At 50.0% G+C, this 26,072-nt stretch overlaps 1 protein-coding gene across 1 annotated transcript; it reads right to left on the reverse strand.

The window, feature by feature from the left end:
• Positions 1–10,999: 10,999 nt before the first annotated feature.
• On the reverse strand, positions 11,000–19,698 carry LOC116576231 (histone H3.3A). The gene is made up of 4 exons (XM_032318232.1): positions 19,579–19,698; positions 17,851–18,001; positions 16,457–16,610; positions 11,000–11,654 (listed from the first exon to the last, which is right to left on the reverse strand). The coding sequence occupies exons 2-4, from the start codon at positions 17,976–17,978 to the stop codon at positions 11,526–11,528; spliced, it is 411 nt and encodes a 136-aa protein (XP_032174123.1). The 5' UTR covers positions 17,979–18,001; positions 19,579–19,698; the 3' UTR covers positions 11,000–11,525.
• Between the last annotated feature and the right edge of the window lie 6,374 nt (positions 19,699–26,072).

Raw genomic sequence — 26,072 nt, forward strand, 5'->3', positions numbered from 1 at the left:
ACCTGTTTAGTCTAATGCCTCCTCCTAACCCATTTCCTCGGTTAAGAGAAGACATCGTGCTGCCTGGCTCTGCCTGTGGTCACTTAGGAGGGCTTCAGGGTAGGTTTGATCCAGCAGCATAGCCCTCCCTTCTGTGTTCTGGTTTATTGTTGTTGTTCTGTGTTTCACCTCTCATCTGGTTTCCAGTGTCAGCTTTCGTCCTAATGCTAGTCACAATGAGGTCGCCAAGCCTCTGGGAGCTTCACACTTCTTCAGCTGCGGGAGGCGGGGGTTGTGTATATATGTATGGGTGGTCACTTTTGGAGTCTGTCTCTGAAGAGACTTTTTTTTCTTAAAAGTTCCCATCAGGGGGGCGCCTGGGTGGCTCAGTGGGGTGGGCCTCTGCCTTCAGCTCAGGTCATGATCCCAGGGTCCTGGAATCAAGCCCTACATCGGGCTCTTTGCTCAGCAGGGAGCTGCTTCCCTTCCTCTTTCTGCCTGCCTCTCTGCCTACTTGTGATCTCTGTCAAATAAATAAATAAAATCTTAAAAAAAAAAAAAAGTTCCCATCAGGGACACCTGGCTGGCTCAACTGGAAGATCACACAGGGTTGTGAGTGTGAACCCCACACTGGGTGTAGAGATTACATAAAACATTAAAAAGAAAGAAAGAAAGAAAGAAAGAAAGAAAGAAAGAAAGAAAGAAAGAAAGAAACCCATCACACATCCTTTCCACTATCAGGGGCCCCAAATGAGTCACGTGTCCCTGCCCTGAGCTGTCCAACTGAGGGAACTGTGTGAGCGGCATTGTCCTAAGCCTCGCTCTCCACCTGGAAAGCCCTGACGGGAGGCAGCTTTCCCATAGCTCGTGGGCAGTGTGGGGATGAGGGGCAGGTGCTGTGGGAAGGGAGGACGGGTACACTGAGAAAGTCACCGCACTGTCACCCAAGGGTGATATGGGTATAAGTGTCCCTGTACGAAACCACCCCAAAATTGCTGGCACAAAGCAAGCATTTTTCTTTGATGCAGACGATTTCCATGGGGCAGGATTTGGGAAAACACACAAAACCAAAAAACAACAATGGGGCAGTTTGTTTTTAGTCCAGGGTGTCTGGGGCTTCAGGCTGGGATGGTGGGGGGGACTAGAATCACGTGAGCCTCTGTCACCCATACACCCGGTCACAGGGCTGTTGCTGGAGCCTCCTGGCAGCGCCGATTCCCCGGGAGGGTGTCAGATTTCCTAAGGTGGCTCTGGTTCCAGCTCACCACTTGGCTGCCCTGTCACCCTCTGTAGCTCGGGGTTGCGTCTGCAGCCTTCCGCTGACCATATGAGAGTCGTAAACCTGTCTGGATGCAAGGGGACAGTAACTAGACTCCCCACTCTTGATGGGGGGGATGGCAATGTTCTGGAAAAGCATCATGGTGGCAAGTATGCCCCATCCCCTAGTAACAGCTGAAATTAAGTCTCCGCCCAGCCTTCTTGGTTTCAAGGGCAAGGGCTGCCAAGGGCTATGGTGCCGTATCCCTCAGGCCCCACTGTGCCCGCCCTGGCCCCTTGTCCCCTGGAGGTGTGTGTCCCTGAGGGCGCCCCCACAGCGCTCTGGGTTCTGAAGACAACGTCAGCATGAAAACTTCTCATTTTCAATCTCAAGTATTGATTTTACTTCTACACAAGAAAAAAATAGAATTAGCCTGCCACAGACACCATTGTTAAAAGTGAGGTTGCATTAATTTAGGTAAAATATAGTGAGTAGTGAGTCTATTTATTTATTTTAAGATTTTATTCATTTGAGAGAGAGCCCAACAGGGCAATGGGGGGGGGGAGCAGAGGAATAGGGAGAAGCAGGCTCCCCGCTGAGTGGGGAGACTGACGGGAGGCTCCATCCCAGGATCCTGGGATCACGACCTGAGCAGAAGGCAGATGCTTTACTGACTGAGCCACCCAAGCGCCCGTGAATCAGTTTAAAGAAATACGTTAGGTGAGGACCAGAGCAAGCACGAGACGTGTTTGCAACACGGGCAGGTGCTGGAGGACGTCTCCGGGAAGCACCAGGAGGAGAACCACAGTGTGGACCCCGCAGGCTTTGGAGCAAAGCCCTGTGTTTCTGCAGAACGCCGTTCTTCTGGCTTTGCTCCGTCTGGGTCCCTGGTGGAAGTCGGGTGTGTGACTGGGGCTCACCGAGTGGCCATGCCTGCTGACCAGGACACAGGATGGGGCCGCACAGCACACACCTCTTATCACGTAGAATGCACTGAGATTGGGCCTCAGCGAGTTCTGAGGGCACAAGTAAGTGGTGTGAGCAGGCAGCTCACATGCCTTCCACAGAGACTCTGGCTTCCTTACCCCCTTCCTCCCCTAATCCTAGAACCTCATAGAAAATTCCTGTGAGCAGCTGACTGGCAGGAAAGAATTCAGGTCCTGTTTACAGATGATTCTGCACGATATGCTGGCCCTGACGGACCGCGGACACCTGGAGCCTCCCACCCCAGTCCAGGGAGGCCCCGAAGGACAGTGGTCAAGGAGATTCTCCCCACTCGGCAGGACCTGGGCCCAGGTAACCAAGCGGCACCCCCTCACCAGTGCTCATGTTGGCACCCATGATGTATGTGCCCGCTGTGGGCCTGAGCAGGGGGCCTAGCCAGCCAGCCACCCAGCAGCAGGCAGATTGCACAGGACCATTCCCATTGTGAAAGATTCTGGATTCAGAACCGACCTTCCCGCCCTCAAGGTGTCTGCCACCACTGCCATGCCTGAGCTGGCCTTACTGGCTGTGCTGACATTCCATGCAACATGCGGCTTCTGATCAAGGATGTCATGTCACATCAGAAACACAGCCGCAAAGCATGGTGCCCATGGAATTAACTGGTCTAACCACATATCTTCTCACTCAGAAGCAGCTGACCTATTGGCTGGTGGAATGACCCAGTTATGGGGCCTGTGGGGAGTCACCACAGTGAGGGGATGGGGTTTTGTCTTCCTGGATCCAGTGGAGGCCACCATATGGCCCTGTCTCTCCCACAGGGCGAGAATCCAGAATCCAGTGGGCCTCGGAAGGAGTGTGGCTGCTGTCACACCTGACACCCCACTCCTGGTCCCCACGTTGGTCAGGAGACAGAAACCACAGCAGCTGTTGCAACAGAGAACTTTGATTTTAAAGGGTTATTATGAATGTTTAGTGTGTAAGAAAAACATGTTAACTAGTAACTGAACAAGTCAGGAGAAGACCATCCAGTGTTGTAAAGGCAGCAGCAGCTGGAAACAGCCTGCCTCCTCGGAGGCAGGGACTGTGAGGCTGCGGGACTTCTGGGAGTTTGAGTGCCCCTGTGTCTGAAAAAGGGGGATCGATGCCTAATTCTCAGGGTGCCTGTGATAAGGAGCAAGAAAACAGTGTGGCTGCTTGGCACATGGTGAAGATAATCCAGAACCTCTGTTGGCCCAGGATATGAAACCAAATACCCTCCTTTAACATGTCTGTCATCCGTTTGCAACACTAAGTTTCTGGAACTCTTGGGCTAAGCCATTGTTCTTCGTTTCCGGACAGTGGAACCACTGGCAGACTTCCGCCGAGCCCCCACCCCTGACCTGGCAGGGCAGCGGGAGGGAAGGAGGCTCTGGGGAGGTCCCAGGTAGAAGCTAGCTGAAATCCCCAAGAGAGGAGGTAGTGTCCTCTCTTTGGATGTGCCCTTTCCTTGGAAAAATTACCCTGCTCTGCTGAGGACCGCTTGAAGCGGCATTCTCTCAGGTAGTTGCCAGGTGGGGGTAATGTCTCTGATTTACTAAACGGTCCTGTTAAAACCTCAGGGCAAGGCCTTCTTGAAGGGGATACTTGTGCTGGGTTCCCCTCCACAGGCCTTCCCACGTCCCTTCTCCAGACCATGTGAGAAGCTGAGCAGGGCCTGTAAGGTGCCCAACCCAGCTCCCACCCATGCTCAAGGTCATCTAAATACCCGCCCACCTCTGGTGACCCCACGAGCTGGATTCTCCAACACTTGGGACTCCCTTTCCCATGGGGCAGCTCCTCAGGCCTTGCAGTGACCTCCCAGCTGATCTCTGCCACACTCCGCAGGACTGGTTCCTGAGCAAGACCTGATCCTGAAGCCTGGTGGGGTGTCTCCGGTCCTGCCATCCTCGAGGCCTTGGGGGATACAACCTGGCTGAGCGCTCAGCCGCAGCACCTTCCCTCTGCAGTGTCCCAGAAGGGCGCGCCTCTGTTTGACTCGGGACCTGGGGGCCTTGGGGACCCGGGGGGCCACCCCTTCATCCTTTCTTGCAGCTCCCAGCAGAGGCTGAGCCCTAGGTAAAGACAAGGCCAAAGCCTGAGGATTGCAGCCGGGTAGGTGGGGGGTGCAGGGGCTCCCCGGAGTGTCCCAGCTCTGCGGCCTGGTCACTCGGAGCCAGGTGCAGGCGGCTCGCCGGCGGGGCACGCGGAGGACGCGACGGCGGGGGTCCACGGGCGACCGGCGTCTCAGTTCCCGAAGAGGAGGAGGTTTTCTTCCTCCTCCTCGGGAAGCAGCTGAGCACTGCCCTGCTTTGTCTGCCCGGGGCCGCGTGCAGGCCTGCGGACGGCAGGATGGGCGGCACCTTCCGGGCCACGCACTCGGGCCGGGGTCCCAAACTCGGAGGCTGGATATGCTGCGGGAACAGCTAGCCCGCATCCTGCCCGGGAGGCTGAGGCCGCGGCGGGCACAGCGGGGAACCGCGGCTGGGGCCTCAAGGCAGAACGAGGCCGGAGGGGCGTGGCCGGGGCCCGGCGGGAACACCAGGGGCGTGGTCTTGGAAGGCAAGTTCTCCGGACACTGTAAGGGAGGGCGCGGCAGGACTCCGAGAGGCGTGGTCTTGGAAGACGCGCTCTGACAGAGGCGTGGTCACAGAGGGTGTCCGAAGTTCCCGAGGGGTACGGTATTGGAAAACGTGACCTGGGAGGGGCGGGGTTAAGGAGGGTGTGTTCTTGGGGGCGTGGTCACAGGGGCGGAGCTAGAGTTCATGAGGGGCGTGGTCCTGGGAGAACGCGCTCCGGGAAGGGCGTGGTCAGGGAAGGGAGGGGATAACCCCGAGGAGGCGTGGTCTGAGGGTGCGCGAGAACCGGGGGACGTCGTCCTGGTGGGCGCGGCGGTATCCCGAGGGGCGTAGCCTGGAGGCCGCCGCTACAGCGGGCGGGGCGAGGGGCGGAGCAAGTATCGAGGGGGCGAGGAGTGGGGCGAGGAGTGGGGCGGGGCGAAGGGGCGGCTAGGGCTGGGGGCTGGCCCGCTCCGGGGCTCGGTGTGGAGGTCTCCTGTGCCAGAGGGAGGGGAGTGGAGAGGAGGGGAGAGGAGGCCCCAGGGGAGAGAGGTCCTGAGGCGCTCCCAGAAGAGTGCGGGAGCGACAGCAGGGCACAGGGGCGACGGGCTGGGCTCGAGGGGCGTGAAGGACGGGCGTCCCAGAGCTGAGGCGGATGGGACCCCGGGGGACCCCCGTCCGGTCCCAGATGCCCCAGTGTCGGCTGTGCGCCGAGCATTCCTCGCGCGTCCCCAGACGTCCTCCAGTCACTACGCTCAGTTTTGCCTCACCAGCCCCATCTCTATGATTAGCATTAAAACGTTTTCATCCCCTCGGAACCTCAAGGTGGAGAGGTACTACCTGGAACCCCAGGGTTCACGTACAGTGTTTATTATACATCTTAAAAATGCTCACTCCTGGGGGTGCCTAGCCGGTTCTATCGGTGGCGGTCCCCGCGCTGGGAGTAGAATTAGTTAAATAAATAAACTCAAAACAAAATGCTCACTCCTAAGCCACATGAAATCACCTCCTGTTGCGCCAGTGGTCCCTGTATTTCAGACTGGTAAACAGGCTCGTGGAGGTTACCTGTCCTGCTGGAGATTAGGGGATAGGTCAAGCTAATGTCCTCCTCGACGCCTGCAGGTGCCTCAGTTGCCCACGTTGGTGACAGCGCAGGGATGCAGCCTGCGGGTCCAAACAGGCTGATTCTCGCGAAGCAGAACCACGGCCCCAGGATGGGTCCAAGCCTGGAGCAGGGCTGGGCGGGGGAGGTGGAGATCCCTTGCTGTCTCTGCGGTGCACGCTGGCGATAGCCGACCGCGGGGTCCTCAGGAGAACCACACGGGAGACAGCAGGTGTTCCGCAATCAGTACAGCCTTACTGGGCTGTAAACAAGTGAGGAGCAGAGTCAGATATATGGTGCCCCAGTCTCCTTAATTTTTTTAAATTTTATTTATTTGGGGGCGCCTGGGTGGCTTAGTGGGTTAAACCTCTGTCTTTGGCTCATGTCATGATCTCAGGGTCCTAGGATTAAGTCCCGCATTGGGCTCTCTGCTCAGCAGGGAGCCTGTCTCTCCCTCTCTCTGCCTGTCTTTAAAGATTTTTTTAAATCTTTAAAAAATTTTTAAAATTTATTTGACAGAGAGAGAGGCGCCGATGAGCAGGGGGATGGGAGAGGCAGAGGGAGAAGTAGGCTCCCCATGAGCAGGGAGCCAGATGCAGGGCTCTATTCCAGGACCCTGGGATCATGACCTGAGCCAAAGGCAGATGCTTAACCAACTGAGCCACTCAGGCACCCCCAAGTTTTTTTTTTTTTTTTTTTTAAGATTTTATTTTATTTTAAGTAATCTCTGCATCCAATGTAGGGCTCAAATTCATGACCCTGAGATGAAGAGTCGCATGTTCCACCAACTGAAACAGCCAGGAACCCCTTTTGTTCAATTTTTTTAACCTACATTTTTAAAAAAGATTTTATTTATTCATTTGACAGACAGAGCTCACAAGTAGGCAGAGAGGCAGGCAGAGTGAGGGGGGTGGTAAGCAAGCTCACCGCCGAGCAGGGAGCCCGATGTGGGGCTCGATCCCAGGACGCCAGGATCATGACCTGAGCCGAAGGCAGAGGCTTAACCCACTGAGCCACCCAGGTGCCCCCAGAACCTGAACTCTTAGCCATGAATTACTGCCTTTAAATATATATATATATATATATTCTCATTGCTTAGAACTTTCCAAAATACATTTAATGATAGTGGTGAAGAAAAGTCTTTACAATGACTTTAAGAGAATGCCTTTTACCTAGGGTTTCACCACTACTGTTTCTGATTTGACTCACTTTATCACTGATAAAGCTATGCCCACCTGATCCTGTTTCTTTTAGGGACCAAGGCTTAATGGCATAAGAAGATCACTATCCAGGGATGCCTGGTGGCTCAGTTGATTAAGGTCATGATCTCAGGGTCCTGGGATCGAGTCTCCTGTCAGGCTCCTTGCTCAGGGGGAGCCTGCTTCTCCCTCTGCCTGCTACTCCCCCTGCTTGTGCGCACGCTTTCTCTGTCAAATAAATAAATAAAATCTTTTTTTTTTAAAGATTTATTTATTTGACAGACAGAGATGGCAAGTAGACAGAGGCAGGCAGAGAGAGAGAGGAGGAAGCAGGCTCCCCGCTGAGCAGAGAGCCCGATGTGGGGCTTGATCCCAGGACCCTGAGATCATGACCTGGGCCGAAGGCAGAGGCTTAACCCATTGAGCCACCCAGGAGCCCAGGAGTCACACAGCGGGGTCACACAACTAAATTATTTTAAGTGGGGAGTGACCTGAAATGACTTATTTTAGAAGTGTTTTTCTGGGGGCTGTGGTAAGGGGCCCGAGGGGGTCAGATGGGGCTGCTGCAGACGGACTGATGGAGGATGTTGGGGGTGGGAGTGGGGGTGGGGAGGACCAGGGAGGGGGCAACCTGCACAAGGACGAGAGAGGCATTCAGAGCCAAGTTTTGGTTGCACTTCTTTGGATTAAGAATCAACAGGATTTAGGGGTGTGTGGGTGGCTCAGTGGGTTAAAGCCTCTGCCTTGGGCTCAGGTCATGATCCCAGGGTCCTGGGATTGAGCCCCACATCGGGGTCTCTGCTCAGCAGGGAGCCTGCTCCCCCCTCTCTGTGCCTGCCTCTCTGCCTACTTGTTATTTCTGGCAAATAAATAAATAAATAAATAAATCTTAAAAAAAAAAAATCAACAGGATTTAATGGAGGTGAGAGAGAGGGAGGAATTCAGGGGGCTGCTTGAGACTCAACAGATGGGGAGGCAGGCTGAGGGTTTTCTGGTGATTTCTATAGTCTGCCCTCATCCCCCAGTCCCAGTTTTGTCTTTTTTCTGATGCTTGCGCTGTCAGGACTGGCCTTCATTTCTGGCACTCCCAGGAAAATGAGCGACTCTTCTATGGCTCTCAGAGCGCAGAGAGTGGGAATTGAAGAGCAAGGTCTGGGATTTAGTCCCCTGGGAGGCACAGTCCATGTCCTCCGTGAACTGGGTGGCCGTGGCCATGTTTCTTCAGGGTTAAGATCAAAAAACTACTATGCACATAGTATATACCTGTACTAATAACAACCCCCCCCGGGGTGCATGGGTATCTTGGTTAGTGGAGCATCTGTCTTCGGCTCAGGTCATGATCCTGGGGTCCCAAAATGGAGCGCCTTGCTGGGCTCCTGCTCAGCAGGGAGACTGCCTCTCCTTCTACCTCTCCCCCTCCTCACATGGGTGTGCACTCTCAAATAAAATCCTTAAAAAAGGGGCGCCTGGGTGGCTCAGTGGGTTAAAGCCGCTGCCTTCGGCTCAGGTCATGATCCCAGGGTCCTGGGATCGAGCCCCACATCAGGCTCTCTGCTCAGCAGGGAGCCTGCTTCTTCCTCTATCTCTGCCTGCCTCTCTGCCTACTTGTGATCTCTGCCTGTCAAATAAATAAAATCTTTAAAAAAAAAAATCCTTAAAAAAAATAATCCCCCCAAGTTTCACTGCCTCATTTTTAAGTAGGAATTAATCACCTACTTCATAGTGTATGTGCTGCCAAAGTGAGCACTCACCTACTTCATAGGAATAGAATACATGTCAAATGTTAACAGATCACAGAATATAAGTCAAGCTCATTACAATGGCCAAATATTTGTGTGTGACGAGTGCCAACTTCATGTGTTTTGTCCCCATTTTTTCTAAATGTTCCCATTTTGTCACATACAACGTATTATGTTAGTACCTCAACAGTGAACGGCTAAGTGCTCTTTTTTTTTTTAAAGGTTTAAGAATTTTAAAGATTTTATTTACTTTTGGGCACCTGGGTGGCTCAGTGTGTTGAGGCCTCTGCCTTCGGCTCGGGTCATTGTCCAGGGGTTCTGGGATCGAGCCCTGCATCGGGCTCTCTGCTCGGCGGGGAGCCTGCTTCCTCTTCTCTGCCTACTTGTGATCTTTGTCTGTCAAATAAAAAAAAAATTAAAAAAAAAAAAGATTTTAGGGGTGCCTGGGTGGCTCAGTGGGTTAAAGCCTCTGCCTTTGGCTCAGGTCATGATCTCAGGGTCCTGGGATCGAGCCCTGCATCGGGCTTTCTGCTCAGTGGGGAGCCTGCTTCCTCCTCTCTCTCTGCCTGCCTCTCTGCCTACTTGTGATCTGTCAAATAAATAAATAAAATCTTAAGAAAAAAAAAAAAGATTTTATATACTTTTATTGGACAGAGAAAGACCACAAGTAGGCAGAGAGAGAGGGGGAAGCAGGCTCCCGCTGAGCAGAGGGCCAGATGCGGGGCTCGATCCCAGGACCCTGAGATCATGACCTGGGCCGAAGGCAGAGGCTTAAGCCATTGAGCCACCCAGGCGCCCCATTAAGTGCTCCTCGTTTAAAATGAATTGTTACCATACCCATTTCATGGGGAAACACAAATATGTAACAAGTTTTTTAGTTCAGAGTTTTAGAGCAAAATTTAGTACAGATTCTAAGTGAGTTTAAGTCAAAGGATGGCATCCCCCAATTGTAAAGTTACTAGCAGCTAACTTCTACCCTATTGGAGACACCCGCTTTCCCTAGTGAGGTTTTCATAAATGGGCCCTATCATCTGTCCCTTTGCACTGCAAAGCCTGAACTGGGGAAATTCATGGAAAACTGGCTTTTGGGGTGCAAACTGGCTGGCTCAGTGGAGCACATTACTCTTGGTCTCGGACTTGAGGGTTCACACTTACTTAAAAAAACAAAAACCTTTTTGTACCTTGTACTGCAATGAGCACTCTGGCCAGTACCCCGAAGTCATACCAGCTCCTGCCTGAAGTTTACACAAAGGATTGCACTAAAAACTACAATCCCATGTCAAGGAGTTAGAAACAGCCTCTAGAACGAATTTTGTAATTCTCTCATAGATTTTTGATGAATATAAAAATGAAGTTACTGTTAAAAAAGAGCCCAGGAGCAGGATGAGCAGCTCGATGTTCTACCCTATTGACTGGAAGTTCTCTGCCCATTGATTACCTAATTCGACTTGGTTTCTAGAGCGGCTTCATGCACTCAAACGTTACAACTAATGTCAGTCCATTAAGGGATGTTACAGGCTCTGAGAGGCTTATTACCCACATTTCACACTTATCAGTCCAATGCTAAATGAGACGGTACTCAGAGTGAACTGCTGCTGCTTGATCAGTAACTTCCGGGTTAATACACAGCATCTTCGAAGAGCCACATCCCCAATGCACTAATTTTTGAGTTTAAAACTTGTTACATTTGCATTTAAACTGCCATTAAACATTCAAAGTTTAATAGTGTAGTTATGTTTATAAATGTACCTTCACTAGTTACTTAGATTGGACTATTTCCACAGGATTCTTCTGTTGGCCGGCTAGGTTCGGGAATTATTGGTTTAGGAAAGAACATACCGAAAGAGTTGAGATCTGGTTTTCACAAATAGATTTACTCTGCAAATTTTATTTTTCTAAGCTCTTACTTCTAAGTCCTCTCTGCATCCAACGTGGGGCTCGAACTCATGACCCCGAGATCAAGAGTGCCATGCTCTTCCAACTGAGCCAGCCAGGGGCCCCCAGTCTCTGCCGATTTTGAATCAGGAGGAAAGCCAGGAGCTCCGGGTCCCTTCCCACGCAAAACTTCTTTCCGCATCTCATCAACAGCCTTGTCTCAGACAGAAGGCGACGAAACACCTGATGATACTAAACTGACTTTTAATATGGAAATTTCAAGTGGCTTAACTCTACGGCCAAGGTGGATAATAAAGACCAAAAGCAGGTATAGTTTAATGTATTTTAATAGCAAACTTACAGGAACAGCACAGAAGACAGACAACATTAAAAACATGTACTTGCATGTAGGACAACTCAGTTAGAAAAGTATAGCGAATGGATGGATCTACTGTATGATAAAAATGCTACAAACACCATTTAGTTGCCGTCAATAAGAAATTTACTTGTTTTAAAAAAATCCAAATGCTGGCATTGTCCAGAAAAATTTAACAGGTTTATTTATAATTGTTATAAAGTTGAACTGCTGAAACGTGTTCACTGAAACATTTTGACTTGCATTAATGCTTTATATGTCCCCGCATTTATATTAAAAATTCACACACAAATGAAAATGGAAAAACTGCCAATACCTGATTTCTGTCCCCTAGTTTTCCACTTGCAATCATATACTTAGGTACCTTTTGACCCCATGGAAAAAAAATATCTAACATTCAGAACTACCAATAACAGGAAGAAGAGAATTTTTTTTTTTTTTTTTTTTAAAGAATGAAATGTTTTCCATCATGTGGATTCTTAAGCACGTTCTCCACGTATGCGGCGCGCTAGCTGGATGTCTTTTGGCATAATTGTGACACGTTTGGCATGGATAGCACACAGGTTGGTGTCTTCAAAGAGGCCCACCAGATAGGCCTCACTTGCCTCCTGCGAAGGAACGAGAAGAAATTAACACCGTTAGACCAACAGTTAAGATGTGTCTGCATCAGTTAAAATGATGAGGTCTCTGAACCCTCTGAAAACCTTCTTCAGGTGACGTGGCCCGTGTTACTGGTGGCCTGTGTTACTGATGCTTCCATGTAAACAGTCTTGCAGCTCTGTCCCGATGTTGATGAATAGAGAAAAGCTCAAGTTTAGAAATCTTTATCCAATTACACCGAAGCCAAATGATTTGATTACTAAGAAAGTTTAGACTTTTCTAATGTTTAACATGTGATTTCTATAAACTGAAAGGTCTTAAGGAGATCCAACTTAACCCAAGAAATCCCATTTAAACATAAAGATCCTCTCCTTGTCCTTTCAGTGATAAAGGAAATCCTGTATCCAATCCAAAGTAATAGTCCTTCCTCTTCACCAATGCCCTCCTTATTCTGAACCCCAGCCACACTCAAGTATCCACCTGACCCCTGCGCCTTGCCAATAATCCATTATAGCTGACCACTGGCTCCCATACATGGTCCCCATCTACCTTTCCCCTTTTATACCTCAGAGTTTGATCCCACGAGGACTATGGGTCCCAGAACATACTATATCTGTGTCTAGCTGGCAGACTTTGACATATTTGGCCTAGATGTGCCCCCTCCCAGGTGTACCTTCCTCTGTGCACCCCACTCTTGACCCTCTAGTTTTTCCCACTACACTTAAGGATTCCTCAAAGGCACTCTCTTATCTCTACCAGTGCTCACCGGGTGCATGCCATAGTAACTGTTCCCAGACATTTGGCATGGGAAGAGGAAAAAGAGGAGCTTCTACCTGTAATTAACTCTTAACTGTTTGTCTACCTTCCAGCTGCGTGGACGGGGAAGCGTCCTTCAGCTGAGGCTGTAGTATCTGCTTACTCATTCTGGAACAAGGCCTGTTGTCACGACCCTGGGCACCAACCCTGCGGTGCTAGTGGACGCCGAGCACGAAATGAGCTTATTTGGCCCTGTCTCCTCCTCCATAGGAAGTTATTTCTCTGTTCAAGATTCTCAGGAAAAGGGGTGTCTGGGTAGCTCAGTGGGTTAAACCCTCTGCCTTCCGCTCAGGTCATGATCCCAGGGTCCTGAGATCGAGCCCCACATTGTGCTCTCTGCTCAGCAGGGAGAGCCTGCTTCCCTTCCTCTCTCTCTGCCTACTTGTGATCTCTGTCAAATAAACAAATAAAATCTTGAGGGGGGAAAAAAAAAAAAAAAAGGATACTCAGGAAAAAACAGGTTTTTATAGTTCTGATTTTTGTCCTAATAAGAATTTTCCATTGTGGCATCTTGAGGCCATGATAAACTACAACGACACACACCAACTACTTGAGCAATTGAGGCCTCCTGTGCTACACAATACACAAGCTATGTAGATGGGAACGGCCAGACTGGCTTTTCACAAACATCTGATTTTGCAACAAAACTCCTGAGATTTGCTTTTTTGCTGTTATGCCTTTCTTCTATAAAAATGTTTGATCCAAATTTTACCACCTCTACGTGTTTTTCTACTGCAATTCGTTAAGGATTTCAAATCTTATTTACCCATTAAAGCCTAGCTCAAGACTTCCATGAGGGTAGCCATGAACTCCTAATTCCTTAGTACTCCTGGGCCTCATATACCAGCCACTTTTTTTTTTTTTTAAGCTATTTATTTATTTATTTGACAGAGAGAGAGAGAATGAATCACAAGTAGGCAGAGAGAGGAAGGGAAGCAGGCTCCCTGCTGAGCAGAAAGCCATGCTGCCAAAGGCAGAGCCTTTAACCCACTTAGCCACCCAGGTGCCCCCACCAGCCAACTTTTAATGTAAGTTACTTAACAATCTCATGATGGTCAATAAATACTTATTTTAAAAAATCCAACCCTAATTAAGTTTGCAACCTTTATGTAATGTAAACATTCCAAAGAATGTGTTAACAGCCAAAGACCTCATCCGGGATTCGTTCTTCGGATGTTTTAAGAAACAGGTACAAAGTCTGGAAAACACAGCATCCTATCGACTGCTCTAACAGGTTCACAATGCACGTCAGATACCAGAATGATGTTCCTCAGGAAAGATACCAGTTTAAGTCTGTTCCCCTCAGTATCACTGCACGATGACCCGCATCTGGAATGCTCTTGCAAATGTAGCACTATGAGGCACTACATGGACATGTCAGCAATAGGCCCTGCGATTCTGAGAGCACTGCAGAGTGCTAGGATCTAGATGCCCTGCTACTAGTCCAATGAGGCCCACGGCAGCCTCGGGCTCCCACTGCAGTCTTAGAACCTGGCTACTGCTGGTCTTACAGGCCTGTGTCTGCTCAGCTCTGGGCCAAGTACTGCATACTGACAGGGGACTGGACCATGACCTTACTTCCAATTCTGTCATACAGGCCCTAAGGTCTCCTAAACATTAAGGCTGTAATGGGAATTAAAGACCACCCTGTAAATTTACAGCCCAACAAACACCATTTTCGGATAATGGCAAAAGAAAAAACATCTCACAACTGCAAGGAAAGGCTCATTTACAGCATCCTGAGTAAAGTCAAGGTTCCTCCACCATTTCCAAACACTGAGATCTGTATTTCTAACACAAGGATACCTTAGTCCAAACTCTCAGACGTTAAAGGCAGAAGTTGAACTTTAAGTCCATCAACTCCTGAGTATCTTGCGGCAGAGGCAGACTGATTCCCACACCCTGCGCCTCTCATTTAGCTTTGTCAGGCAAGTTGTCAACTGTGTGATTCTGAAGCCAGAAACACAAACCTCTGGCATTTTGTTCTCACCACTCTCTTCTATTACTTTATTTCCATTAGCAAATTCTTCATCTCCATGTCTTTAAGAAACCTGAAGTGTGGGACGCCTGGGTGGCTCAGTTGGTTAAACAGCTGCCTTCGGCTCAGGTCATGATCCCAGCGTCTTGGGATCGAGTCCCACATCGGGCTCCCTGCTCGGTGGGGAGCATGCTTCTCCCTCTGCCTCTGCTGCCACTCAGCCTGCCTGTGCTCGCTCGCTCTCTCGCAAATAAATAAAAAAAAAAAAAAAAAAAAAAAAAAAAACCAAAAAACCAACACCCCCCCCAAAACCTGAAGTGTATGTATAATAAACACATGCACAAAAAACTAAAAAGTTCCTCTTTCCAGTAAAGACCTAACTGATAAGAGTACCAGAGGCAGCAGAGGCAAACATTTTGCTTAAAACCAACACAACCACACTTACTAATGTAGGACACACTCCTTAGTCCAGGGATAATGGAAGTTTACACATGAATTAAAAAGACATAGTCTTCTACCCAGACTGTTTAGTCATTTCAATTTACCAGGCACCACCACTGACAGGTAAACTCAGACATGTGGGACTCCCAAGGATAACATGTTCTTGAAGTCGACTCTGGCTAACTAGAAAACAGGACTAGCAACTCTTTATCAAATGCTTGTCATGCTCAGTGATGTCTCTAGTTAAAAACAGAGTGGCTACAATGTGATTTGCAATTGTAGTAATCCATGAGACCTCAATCAGAATATAAAAACAGAAAAAGAAAATAGTTTTAAGTCACAACACTGGAAGGTTTTAGTAGTTTGAAATGTCAGTAATTTCCATTCATTGAGAATCTAATGGATGCTCACTCCTGGAATCCACCAATCAAATGAAGCCCAGACTAACCATAGAAACAGCTCAACCAATTGCCTTTTGGTAGAGAATCCACCTATCGAATCTTCCTCACATATAAAGCAAAACCTCGGCCCAGCAACAGCAGCCTTGAAAATCCTCCAATGGAGTCCACGTAGATGGTGGACCCTCCCCACCAGAGCTTCTGATCCACGTCTATGGGGCCTAGCAATTGGCATTTTTAACCACCCTCAACCCCATGCTCTGCTGGAGGTGGCAGTCTTACCACACTTTGAGGTTCACTCATCTAAAGAAGGCCAAACACTATAAAATAGGTTACACTTTCCCAACTGATTTAATTACACCCTTACGCCTAATCAAGTATCTTCCTTGTGGGCATTTCACGTTTTAATCTTGGCACAAAACACAAGTATTTCAGATACATAACCACCTCTAAAACTCTATTTCTCAGAGTTCTGATCCCCTGGTGCTAATATTAAACTCAACAGCTTCCCACTGAAGTGGAAATCCGTAATCCTCTTTAGCTAACTACAAGTCCTGAAATCCCTGTCCCTTAAAACAGGCACAGCGTCATCTTGAAGCACACCTTTTCTTACGATCAGCCATCTAGTCCTAACTACCCGGTGCTGCTTCTACCTCAATCCTTGATTCTTTAGTCCGACCTGCTCCCCTGCCCAGACACTCTGTGGTCTCCGCTTGCACCTGCTTCTTCAGAGCCAGTAAGACATTCATTCTCCACCCTTTTGCAGTGGTCACTCTTTAAAGCTGATCAAAGCACAGACCTCTAGTCCGACGTCTTCAGAATGTCCTGAAGCACCCACAGACGAACAGAGTTATTTTCCACTTTCAGCATTGTTCTCAAGGCAACGTTTAAAATTTTTAAATGGTATATAGGCATGCACACTAGGCTGTGGCATCAAATGGGCTCAAATTAGGACTCTGTGACCCAAGTAGGTTCAAATGACATTTCTGTGTTCAAGGTCTGTATATGACCTTGAGCAATGTAACCTTTCTGACATCTCAAGGGTGATGTGAAGGTATCATCCATCTTACAGGCTTGTGACGACAGAATTCCATCAGCACATATGAAGATTCAGAAATGTTCTCGGTACCCAGCAGGGCAACCACCTCTTAAGCACCTTTCCCACCCGCCATTTTACCTGCAAAGCACCAATAGCTGCACTCTGGAAGCGCAGGTCTGTTTTGAAGTCCTGAGCAATTTCTCGCACCAGACGCTGGAAAGGAAGTTTGCGGATCAGAAGTTCAGTGGACTTCTGATAACGTCTAATTTCACGGAGTGCCACAGTACCAGGCCTTCAAACAAAACAATAAAAAACCCACGTTAAAGAAATAGTTACCAACTATATAAAAAACCTAAAAGGATAAGTGGTTAGCTTTAAAGAAATGCAGTCATTTTCCAAAAAATAAACCACCCATTTTCTGTTCTTTAGTTTCTGTGTAAAATCTCACTGATCAATCGGTGATGTAACTCTTCAAGCCTTTAAGAGTAACGACAATACCTTTAAAGCAAAAAACATGGTATTAAAGTGGAGTCTTGGCAGGGAGTTTATTCAAGTCCCGTTCATCAACTTCGTCTATAATACAGACGTGGCAGTAACTTCTGTTATTACTTGGGAGGGTGTTAGGACACTAATAAAAAGTCCCAGTTCAGACTCTTCTCAACTTGGTACAGAACTCCTCCCACCTACACCCTCGACTCTTCTAAAAGACCTACCAACGCCACACAATGAGCCTCATTTAAAATACTTGTCTATTTAAGTTTGATTCCCCAGAGTACGTCTGACTACTGCTCATCCCTCAGGAATGACTCCATTTGAACATTCACAGCTATGCAGTACATCTTCACATGGAAGACGTTTTGTTCTTTTACTAAGTAACTGTCGACAAAAAATGTACCTCAAGTCTGACTTACTTTCTTCCATCGAATGAGCTTTTATTTTGGAATAACTATAAAATCATTTGCAGAGGCTAACTACGGACAACTTCTGCCCTCTAATGGCAGATGCCCTTAACAACACTGCTCGGGGTAGTTCAAAACCCACTGTGCTAACAGAAGGAAATAAACCAATTCAACTAAATGAGGGGTGACGACTTTACTCAAACAAGACATGCCCCATCTTGGTTACTGGTGAAATAAGTTAGTATTAAAATGTGTCATTATACCAAAAGGGACAATGTCTACAGAAATACAGAAATGTATTTTAAAAATACTTTACTCTTTAAGAAATATATATTATTAACATAAGAAACTAAAGAAAATGTTACTCTACCCCATAAACGTTATTAGTGATTCAGTAAGTTTCCTCTGGGCAGTTTCAAAATGAAACGTTCCAATAAAACCCAACACTAAATTTTATATGTATATATTTTTCAAGGATTGGTAAATTTTCAAAATAGGAAAGACACGGGATTCCCTGAAGCAAAAATCCTGCTCATCCTACATCTTTTGCGTCTATTATATAAATACTGCTTCCTTGGACAGACTTTGTCCCACTAGTTCCTCTTTTTTTTTTTTTTTTTTTTTTTAAAGTACCTGTAACGATGAGGTTTCTTCACCCCTCCGGTAGAGGGCGCACTCTTGCGAGCGGCTTTTGTAGCCAGTTGCTTCCTTGGAGCTTTACCCCCGGTCGATTTGCGGGCAGTTTGCTTTGTACGAGCCATGGTACAGAAACCTCCTTACTTACCTACCAGCATTAAAAAACAAACATCATGTATGCAGCTACCAAACGTCCAAGTTCTCCTGCCATTACCATCACCGCCCCCCCCCCCCGAAAATCTGGAAATTATGACCGGTACAAAAAACAAAACAAAACAAAAAAAACCCCAAAACAAAAACCCAAAACCCAAAAAACCAACCAACCAAACAAACAAAAAAAACGAACAAAAAAACCCACACACACACACACAAAAACAATGTCCGTAATGTTATATAATTCGAAAGGGTGCTGATTACGTCTACCACCCAAATAGGACTTCTTGAAACAAAACTAGTACTAGACGATTGTTAGCATTAACGCCAGTCATCTCTCAAAATGCCAAATCTGAGCGACAAACGGCAAAACAAAAAGACCCCTCACAGCCTCTGTTTCAATTTCTTTAATTAAAGCAGAAATTAGGAATGTCTGTAAACACCCGATCCCCGAACAAGTCAAAACGAAGCCACAAACCACAGAAAGGTCGAGTCAAATTTCAGTATTTTTTTTAAAAGGGGGGCTTTTAGCCCCCCCGCGCCCCCCCCCCCCCGCGGCTGCCCCCCCAGTGCGCCCGGCAGCGCGCAGATCTCCGCAAATACCGGCCAACAGCCCCAGGGTCGCGTCTCTACAGCTCTCGAGGGCCGACAGGGCCGAGAGCGCCCGCGGACGACCGTCCACAAAGCCCGGTCCCCGCGTCCGGCCCGCGGGGGCTCCGCGGCGACGTCCCCCGAGTGCCCGTAGCGGGGCTGGCAGCAGCGCTCGGGCCCCCGGCTGGGCCGCTCGGCCCGCGGAAACTTTCGGGCCCGGCCCCCGGCCCGGCTCCCAGACCCGAGCCAAATGCAAACAATCGCGCCGCCGACCCGCCGCCTCCCCGAACGCCCCACACACCGAAACGCTCCAAAATGCCCCGATCCCCTGCCACGTGCCGCCCTCCAAAATGCAAAAGTTTTTTTGCATTTCAAATGCATCAAGTTTCCGCTTCTCCAAAAAAGGCGAGAAAAATGTCCCTTGGCGAAAAACGCTCCCCCGGCCGTGAAACGGGGAAGAGAGAAACGGGGGAGAAAAATATGGTCGGTGACCAGAGAAGAGAGACAAGATGGTGAAGCTCAGCAACAACTGTGGGGAGGCAGCGAAAAGCGAGTTACCCCGGGGTGGGAAGCGGCGGCGATTTCCAGCCTTTTCCCGCCCGAAAACCGCGGCCCGGGGCCCGGGGGTGGCAGTTAAGGGGCCCGCGCGGGTCGTGGTGAGGGTCTGGGGTCCCGGGAAGGGGCGGCTTGCGGGATTTCGCCGAAGAAAGGGGAGCCCGGGGCGCGGGGAGGAGGGCGAGCGGCTCGGCGCCGCGGCGGCGGCTGCTGTTGGGCTGAGGCGGCGAGAGACGGGGGAGAGCCGCCGCCGCCGCCGCCTCGGGCCGAGGGAAACTCGCTCCTCACCGACGTTTCGGGGCCAAAAAGTTTGCGGGCCGAGCCCGGAGGGGCCGCGGGGCCGTCCCCGCAGCGCCGGGGTTCGGCCCCGTGGCGGGCGGCGAGCGGGGCTCGGTCCCGGGAAGGCGGGCGGCCGGGGAAACTTACCCCCCTTCTCCTTCGGCTGGAGCTCGGCGAGCGAGAGGCGGCGCTGGCGTTGGCGAGCGACGGCGGCGCGGCGGCGGCTGCGAACACAATTGAAAGATGGCTGACACCGAGGCTAGCCCCCAACACACGCCGCCCCGCCCCCGCGCCGCGCGCCAGCCAATCACACACAATGGAGGGAAGGCTCGGCCCCGCCCCCGGCCCCCGCTTGCGCCCCGCCTCCGCCCCTCCCCCCGCGCGCCCGTTCGCTGGCGCGCGCTCGCCCCTCCCCCGCGCGCCGCCCGCTCCCTCCCCTCGGCAGCCTCGCGCCGAGTGTGTACAAACACAAAAGACGTGCCGGAGGGCCGCCTGCTCTCGCCTCGACTGCCGGCCGCTCGCTCGGCTGCCCGCGCGCCGCCGGCCCCGCTCCCGCGCCCGGCCGGTCTTCCCCACCCCCCACAAGGCCCCCCGCCAGCCCTTCCCCCCCCCGCGCGCCCACGTCATCCCGCGCCCGGAGCCCGGGGTCGGGGCGCCCAGGGGCGGTGGGGGAGGGGCGGCGGCCCGGGCGCGGCCGGTGAACGCCCGGCCTGCGGGCGGCGGCGGGGGAGGGCAGAGGTGGGGGAGGGGGCGCCCCGAGCGGCGACGGGGCGGAGGCCGGGGGCGCCCCCCGGGGACGCAGCCCGCAGGGGTTCCGGAGCCCCGCCAGCTCGCGCGCAACTTTCCCCGCAGGTGGCGGCGCGGGGCCGGACGCCTGACGCAAGATGGCTGTGCTCGGCGAGCCTGACAACAATGCTCGGCCGTCGCCTGCCGCCTGGGCCTCCGCCGCGCCGTGCGCCGGAACCGCCAGAGCGGGCGAGCTGGTGGCCGCGGTCCCCGCGAAGTCCCCGGGCGCCCGGCGGCGGGGCGGGGATGCGGTCTGGGGCCGGCAGCCTTGAGCCGTGTTCCATTCTCGCGCTCGGGGTTCCCGTCGCCCCCACGGTGCGTGCCCCGTACTTGGGAACCTGGGCCGGCCCCGGACGGTCCCGCAGCCATGCGCGGCCTTCCAGGGAGCGAGCCCCGCGGCCAACCCGCGCACGGCGAATGGCGCTCGCTGCTGGGTGCATCTCGCTCGCGAACGGGGGCCTGAGACGGGTGGGGCCCTCGGGTGTCGGGGCGGAAAGAGAGCCGTCCAAGGTCACTTAAGGGAGCTGCAGAAAACTCCAGGCCTCCGTGTCCATATTAGTTAGTGTTAAGTGTTCGGGGTTGTCGTGCAGAACGCCGGCAGGCAAGCCTCTCCGGAAAGCTCGCATGCAAAGAAGCCTAGCTGAGCGGTCCGCGAGGAAGAGTTCCTGCCATTTGGATCAAGAGAGTTTAATTTCCCTCCGTTGTTTTGCTTTGTTTTGTTTTCAAGAAACCAAAATATTTGTTGTTGGGTTTATTCAGGAAAGCTGTTCTACATCCATTAAATTCATTATATTTTCAAGAAATGTAAAGTGACATCGGTAATGTTCTCTGTGTGCTAGATTTTTACATAGTTTCTGTTTCTTGGCTTGAAACATTTCTAAGGAAGGGAAACACTATTGTCGGTGAAATAGTTCTGCCCTTGGATTATCTGAACCAACTCGGCTGTCCATCTATAAAATGGAAGTATTATTTATCCCTGTGAAGACAGGTCACAAGTTCATTCTCATTGTAGGATAGAATCCGTAAGCATCTGCGTGGGTGTCTGGTACTTACCTGCTGGATTCAGGAAATCTTCTCACTGAGAGAATATTTACTGAGTGACAGCTGTGTGATAGACACAGTTCTGGGTGCTGGGATTGTAACAGTGAACAACACAACAGTCCTGTCCTCATGGGGCTTATGCTTTGCCTTGCACAGGGAAGTGGCACTTGGAGGAGGGACAAGAAGGAAGTCCCCTGGAGCCCCCAACAGTGACAGAAAGCTGTATCCTGGAGAGGAGGGCTGTCAGGGCCAAAACGGGATGCTTAAGGAGCGCTAGGCTCAATCCAGAACTGGCTCTACTTCTAAAACTCTTGGACTAATCACAGCCTCAAAATGTAGAGTTAAAAAAGTGTGGGGGGCGGGTGGAGGAAGGGAGCAAAAGCTTTTAAGTTAAAACACTTTCCCTAGAATAGAATGCTTATAGCCACTAATTTAGACTTGTTTATAAGTAAAAGTTTAAAAAAAAAAAAAAGAATGGGAAGGATTTTAAAAGCACCACTATTAATATCTGCTTGGCTCCTGAGGCAGTCAGATGCTGGAGCTGAGCGGCTGTTTCTGGCTACTCCATTGCCATTCCCGTGCACACCCTCCTATCACTATTTCTCCAACACCTTGATTTAAATGATCATATTTATTTACATGTTTACTGCCTGTCTCTTCCCCCAAAGAACTTGAAGTCTAGGACTGTGGTGGCCTTGTCTGTTTCCCTGGGTCTGTCTATTTCCTCCTAGGGTCTAGCACCATCACCCCACCGCATGCCACACCCCACTTTGGGGCCTTTTCTAATTTGCTCTCCCTCCCCTCCAGGCAATCAGTAACAGTCAGGGCTCTGGAAGTTGTCAAAGATACAACAAAAGTAGAAAGAATAGTGTAATGAACCCCTATCCACCCATCACCTAGCTTTGAAAAGGAGCTCTTCGTGACCAGTCTTGTGCCACATCTACTCACTTCCCCTGCCTCTCCCACTTGAATTATTTTGAACCTAATCCCAGACTTTCTACATCACTTCATGGATAGATATTTCCGTAAGTATGGTAAGAGCCAAATACATGGTTGATAGGCCTATTAAATCTCTCTCTCTAGAGAGTCTCTCTGTTTTGCACTTCATTGAAAAATCCGTCCCGGGGCTTTGGAACCCAGTCCTCTGCCCAAAACTGTTTCCATCCGGTCTCACCCAGTGAACAGTCTTGTGATTTACTCCACTGCTCACACCAGAAAGGCTGGGCATCCTCAAGCTTCCCTTTCTCCCTTCCATGGTCCTGTGGTCCTTCCTCTGAAAAGCTCCTTGGGACAACCCATTTACTCGTTCCTCCCCTCACAATCCTGTCCTGTATGATCTCTCTCCACGGTCCTGTCTCTGTCCCCTATCCTCTGCTGCAGCAGAGAATTACATCAAAAAGTAGTGGGGGGGTGCCTGGGTGGCTCAGTGGGTTAAGCCGCTGCCTTCGGCTCGGGTCATGATCTCAGGGTCCTGGGATCGAGTCCCGCGTCGGGCTCTCTGCTCAGCAGGGAGCCTGCTTCCCTCTCTCTCTCTCTGCCTGCCTCTCCGTCTACTTGTGATTTCTCTCTGTCAAATAAATAAATAAAATCTTTAAAAAAAAAAAAAGTAGTGGGGACTTGGAGTCTTTGATTAAAAATTTCTTTATACATCTTTATATATTCCATAATCACTACAAGAAAATATTCTGTTTCAAGGAAGATACTAAACTAGTGTAAAACTCCCAAATAGAATGTTTTCAAAGGTTTTATTGGAAACGCCAAACGCCGAGGTCATGTCTGTAAACAGAATGTTTCTGAAAGTTTTTTTTTTTTTAAAGATTTTATTTATTTATTTGACAGAGATTACACGTAGGCAGAGAGGCAGAGAGGAGGAAGCCGACTCCCTGCTGAGCAGAGAGCCCGATGCGGGACTCGATCCCGGGACCCTGAGATCATGACCTGAGCCGAAGGCAGCGGCTTAACCCACTGAGCCACCCAGGCACCCTGTTTCTGAAAGTTTTATACCTGAAATGGTCTTAGTCCATTCCTAATCACAACTTTTTTTTTTTTTAAGATTTTATTTATTTATTTGAGAGAGAGAGATCACAAGTAGGCAGAGAGGCAGGCAGAGAAAGAGGAAGGGAAGCAGGCTCCCTGCTGAGCAGAGAGCCCGATGCGGGACTCGATCCCAGGTCCCCGAGATCACGACTCAAGCCGAAGGCAGTGGCCCAACCCACTGAACCACCCAGGGGCCCTAATCACAACTTTATAATGAAGATCTCTTAAATTCCCAGTGATCTCATCCTTGAGAAACTTTGTTCACACAAATAGGTGCTAGAAAAGGCAAGATACTGTTGTCAGTACTTCAGACAAGTATACCCATCGAGGTTAGGTATTTAAAATTCTTCCCTTTTGATGGGTGCCTTGGTGGCTTAATCATAAGCATCTGCCTTCGACTTGGGTCATGTTCCTGGGGTCCTGGGATCGAGACCCGCATTGGGCTCCCTGCTTGATGGGAAGCCTGCTTATCCCTCTCCTACTGCCCCTACTTGTGTTCTCTCTCTCACTGCGTCTCTCTCTCTCTCAAATAAATAAATAAATAAATAAAAATCTTTAAAATTCTTTCCTTTCAATCATCAACAAATGTAAGCTTGCTCGCTCTTGGTGAGTGGATTTTTAATCCAAGGGTGCTTTTGAAAGGTCACGTATTTAAAAATAATTATGTCGCTCAAATTTGTAAAACGCACATGTGCTGCCCTGGGGTGGAGACAAGTACCCTATAGGAAGACAGAAATGCAGGTTGGTGCCAGGTGCCCTGTTTAGCCTCCTTGGCCCCAATCCTGACCGGCTGCGTTTTGGGCTGCACCAGTCCTCCTGGGCACCTGCATGGGTATCCCTCAGTGTCCTTGTCCATGGTGGGTACTGTTCCCTGATTTCCAGGACTGAAGCAGGGATCCAGGGGCTGGAGTGCCTCCTTGGCTGTGCTCACAGTGTGTGCCTCTCACATAGAGCAGTGAGTGGGGGCACCCTGCGGCCATGGGGCATGGATGACACTGCTCAGGCGGCCCTCCAAGGAGACCCAGATAGGGCTGCCCACAACCAGGGGCCCTAGCACCCAGAGGGAGGGGCAAACACGTGCCACTGCGGGGACCTACCTCCTGCCTGCCCACACCCAGAGCCCATCAGGACGACCACAGGGCTGCTCTGAGGTCTCAGTTGCAATGTCACTCCCCAGAGAGTCACCCCAAGTCCCTATCTACCCTGTCCTTACCGTCCATATGGTACTCGGTCTCCTTTCCAGGCTTACTTTCTCCACATCAACTCTCTGTAGCTGGCTTTTGTTGATGTGTTTCCCGATCCTTTAGTACCCCATTCTGTCTCCATCAACTTGCATACTACTGGGCCTGGGGCCGGACATGTAATAAATATTGGATGGAGGAATATACAAAAAGCAACCCTATTTTACAGAGTTTGACAAGAGCACTTGGTTTGCCGAAGAGTCCTATCAGAAAAAAATGTACGTCTCGGAGTTAATGAGCTAGATAACCTACATTGCCTCGGATTCTCCTCGGTAGAAGGAAGATGACAAATATTTTTCTCATGGTGAAGTTGTGAGGGTGAGGCATGCCCATCTGACCAGGGGCTGTCCCTCTTCAGGTTTTATTAATTTTTTAAAAAAGATTTTTATTTATTTATTTGACACAGAGAGACACAGTGTGAGAGGAACACAAGCAGGGGGAGTGGGAGAGGGAGAAGCAGGCTTCCTGCTGAGCAGGAAGTGCCCCTCCTCCCTTTCTTTTATTTTTATTTTTATTTTATTTTATTATTTTTTAAATAATTTATTTATTTGACAGAGAATGAGAGAAGGAGAGAGAGCACAAGCAAGGGGAGCAGCAGAGGGAGAGGAGGAAGCAGGCTCCCCCTCAGCTGGGAGCTCAATGCGGGATGCGGGACTCGATCCCAGGACCCTGAGATCATGACCTGAACTGAAGGCAGAGGCTTAACCCACTGAGCCACCCAGATGCCCCTCCCTTTCTTTTAAAGATTTTATTTATTTATTTGAGAGAGAGGCAGAGGGAGAGGGAGACAATCCCAAGCAGACACCTTGCACAGCTCGGAACCCGACGTGGGACTCAATCTTACCACCCTGAGATCATGATCTAAGCCGAAATCAAGAGTTGGACGCTTAACCAACTGAGCTACCCACGCAGCCCTGGGATTGCTTTTCAATAGTCCAAGCAATAATGTACTCCTTCTTCTAGTAACAAAAAAGAGCAAATCCTCTCTTATATTACCCTTCTCACTCATAGCACTCGCAAGAATACTTGGGATACCAGACCAGTGAACTTATCCCAATTACATTAAAGACCTTTAAAAAAAGATTTTATTTATTTACGACAGAGAGAGAGAGTGAGAGAGGGAACACAAGCCATGGGGGAGCTGGCCGAGTAGGGAGCCGGATGTGGGACTCGATCCCAGGACCCTAGGACCATGATCTGAGCTGAAGGCAGATGCTTCACACACTGAGCCACCCAGGCACCCCCCACCCCAATTTTTTCTTTTTGATAGACTATTCTTTCCCAATTATGTTAAGAATTTTAATGGTAGAGGAGTGCCTGGCTGGCTCCATTGGAAAAGCGTGTGACTCTTGATCTTGGGGTTGTGAGTTTGAGCCCCACATTGTGTGTAGAGATTACTTAAATCAATAAAACTTAAGAATTTTTTTTTAAAGCCCCAAAGTGGGGCTCAAACTTGGGACCCTGAGATCAAGACCTGAGCTGAGACCCAGAGTCAAACACTTCACTGACTGAGCCATCCAGGCGCCCCTAGCTGTA

Source organism: Mustela erminea, chromosome 17, assembly GCF_009829155.1.
Source record: "Mustela erminea isolate mMusErm1 chromosome 17, mMusErm1.Pri, whole genome shotgun sequence".
In the NCBI taxonomy this organism is placed as follows: domain Eukaryota; kingdom Metazoa; phylum Chordata; class Mammalia; order Carnivora; family Mustelidae; genus Mustela; species Mustela erminea.

Bases quoted from the DNA above. Each gene is read 5' to 3' on its own strand.
- LOC116576231 (XM_032318232.1), bottom strand. From the start codon at position 17,978: ATGGCTCGTACAAAGCAAACTGCCCGCAAATCGACCGGGGGTAAAGCT. The intron at 16,611-17,850 runs GTACTTTAAAAA...TTTTGTTTGAAG, and splicing joins AAGAAACCTCATCGTTACAG to GCCTGGTACTGTGGCACTCC. The intron at 11,655-16,456 runs GTAAAATGGCGG...GTTCCTTCGCAG, and splicing joins CAGCTATTGGTGCTTTGCAG to GAGGCAAGTGAGGCCTATCT.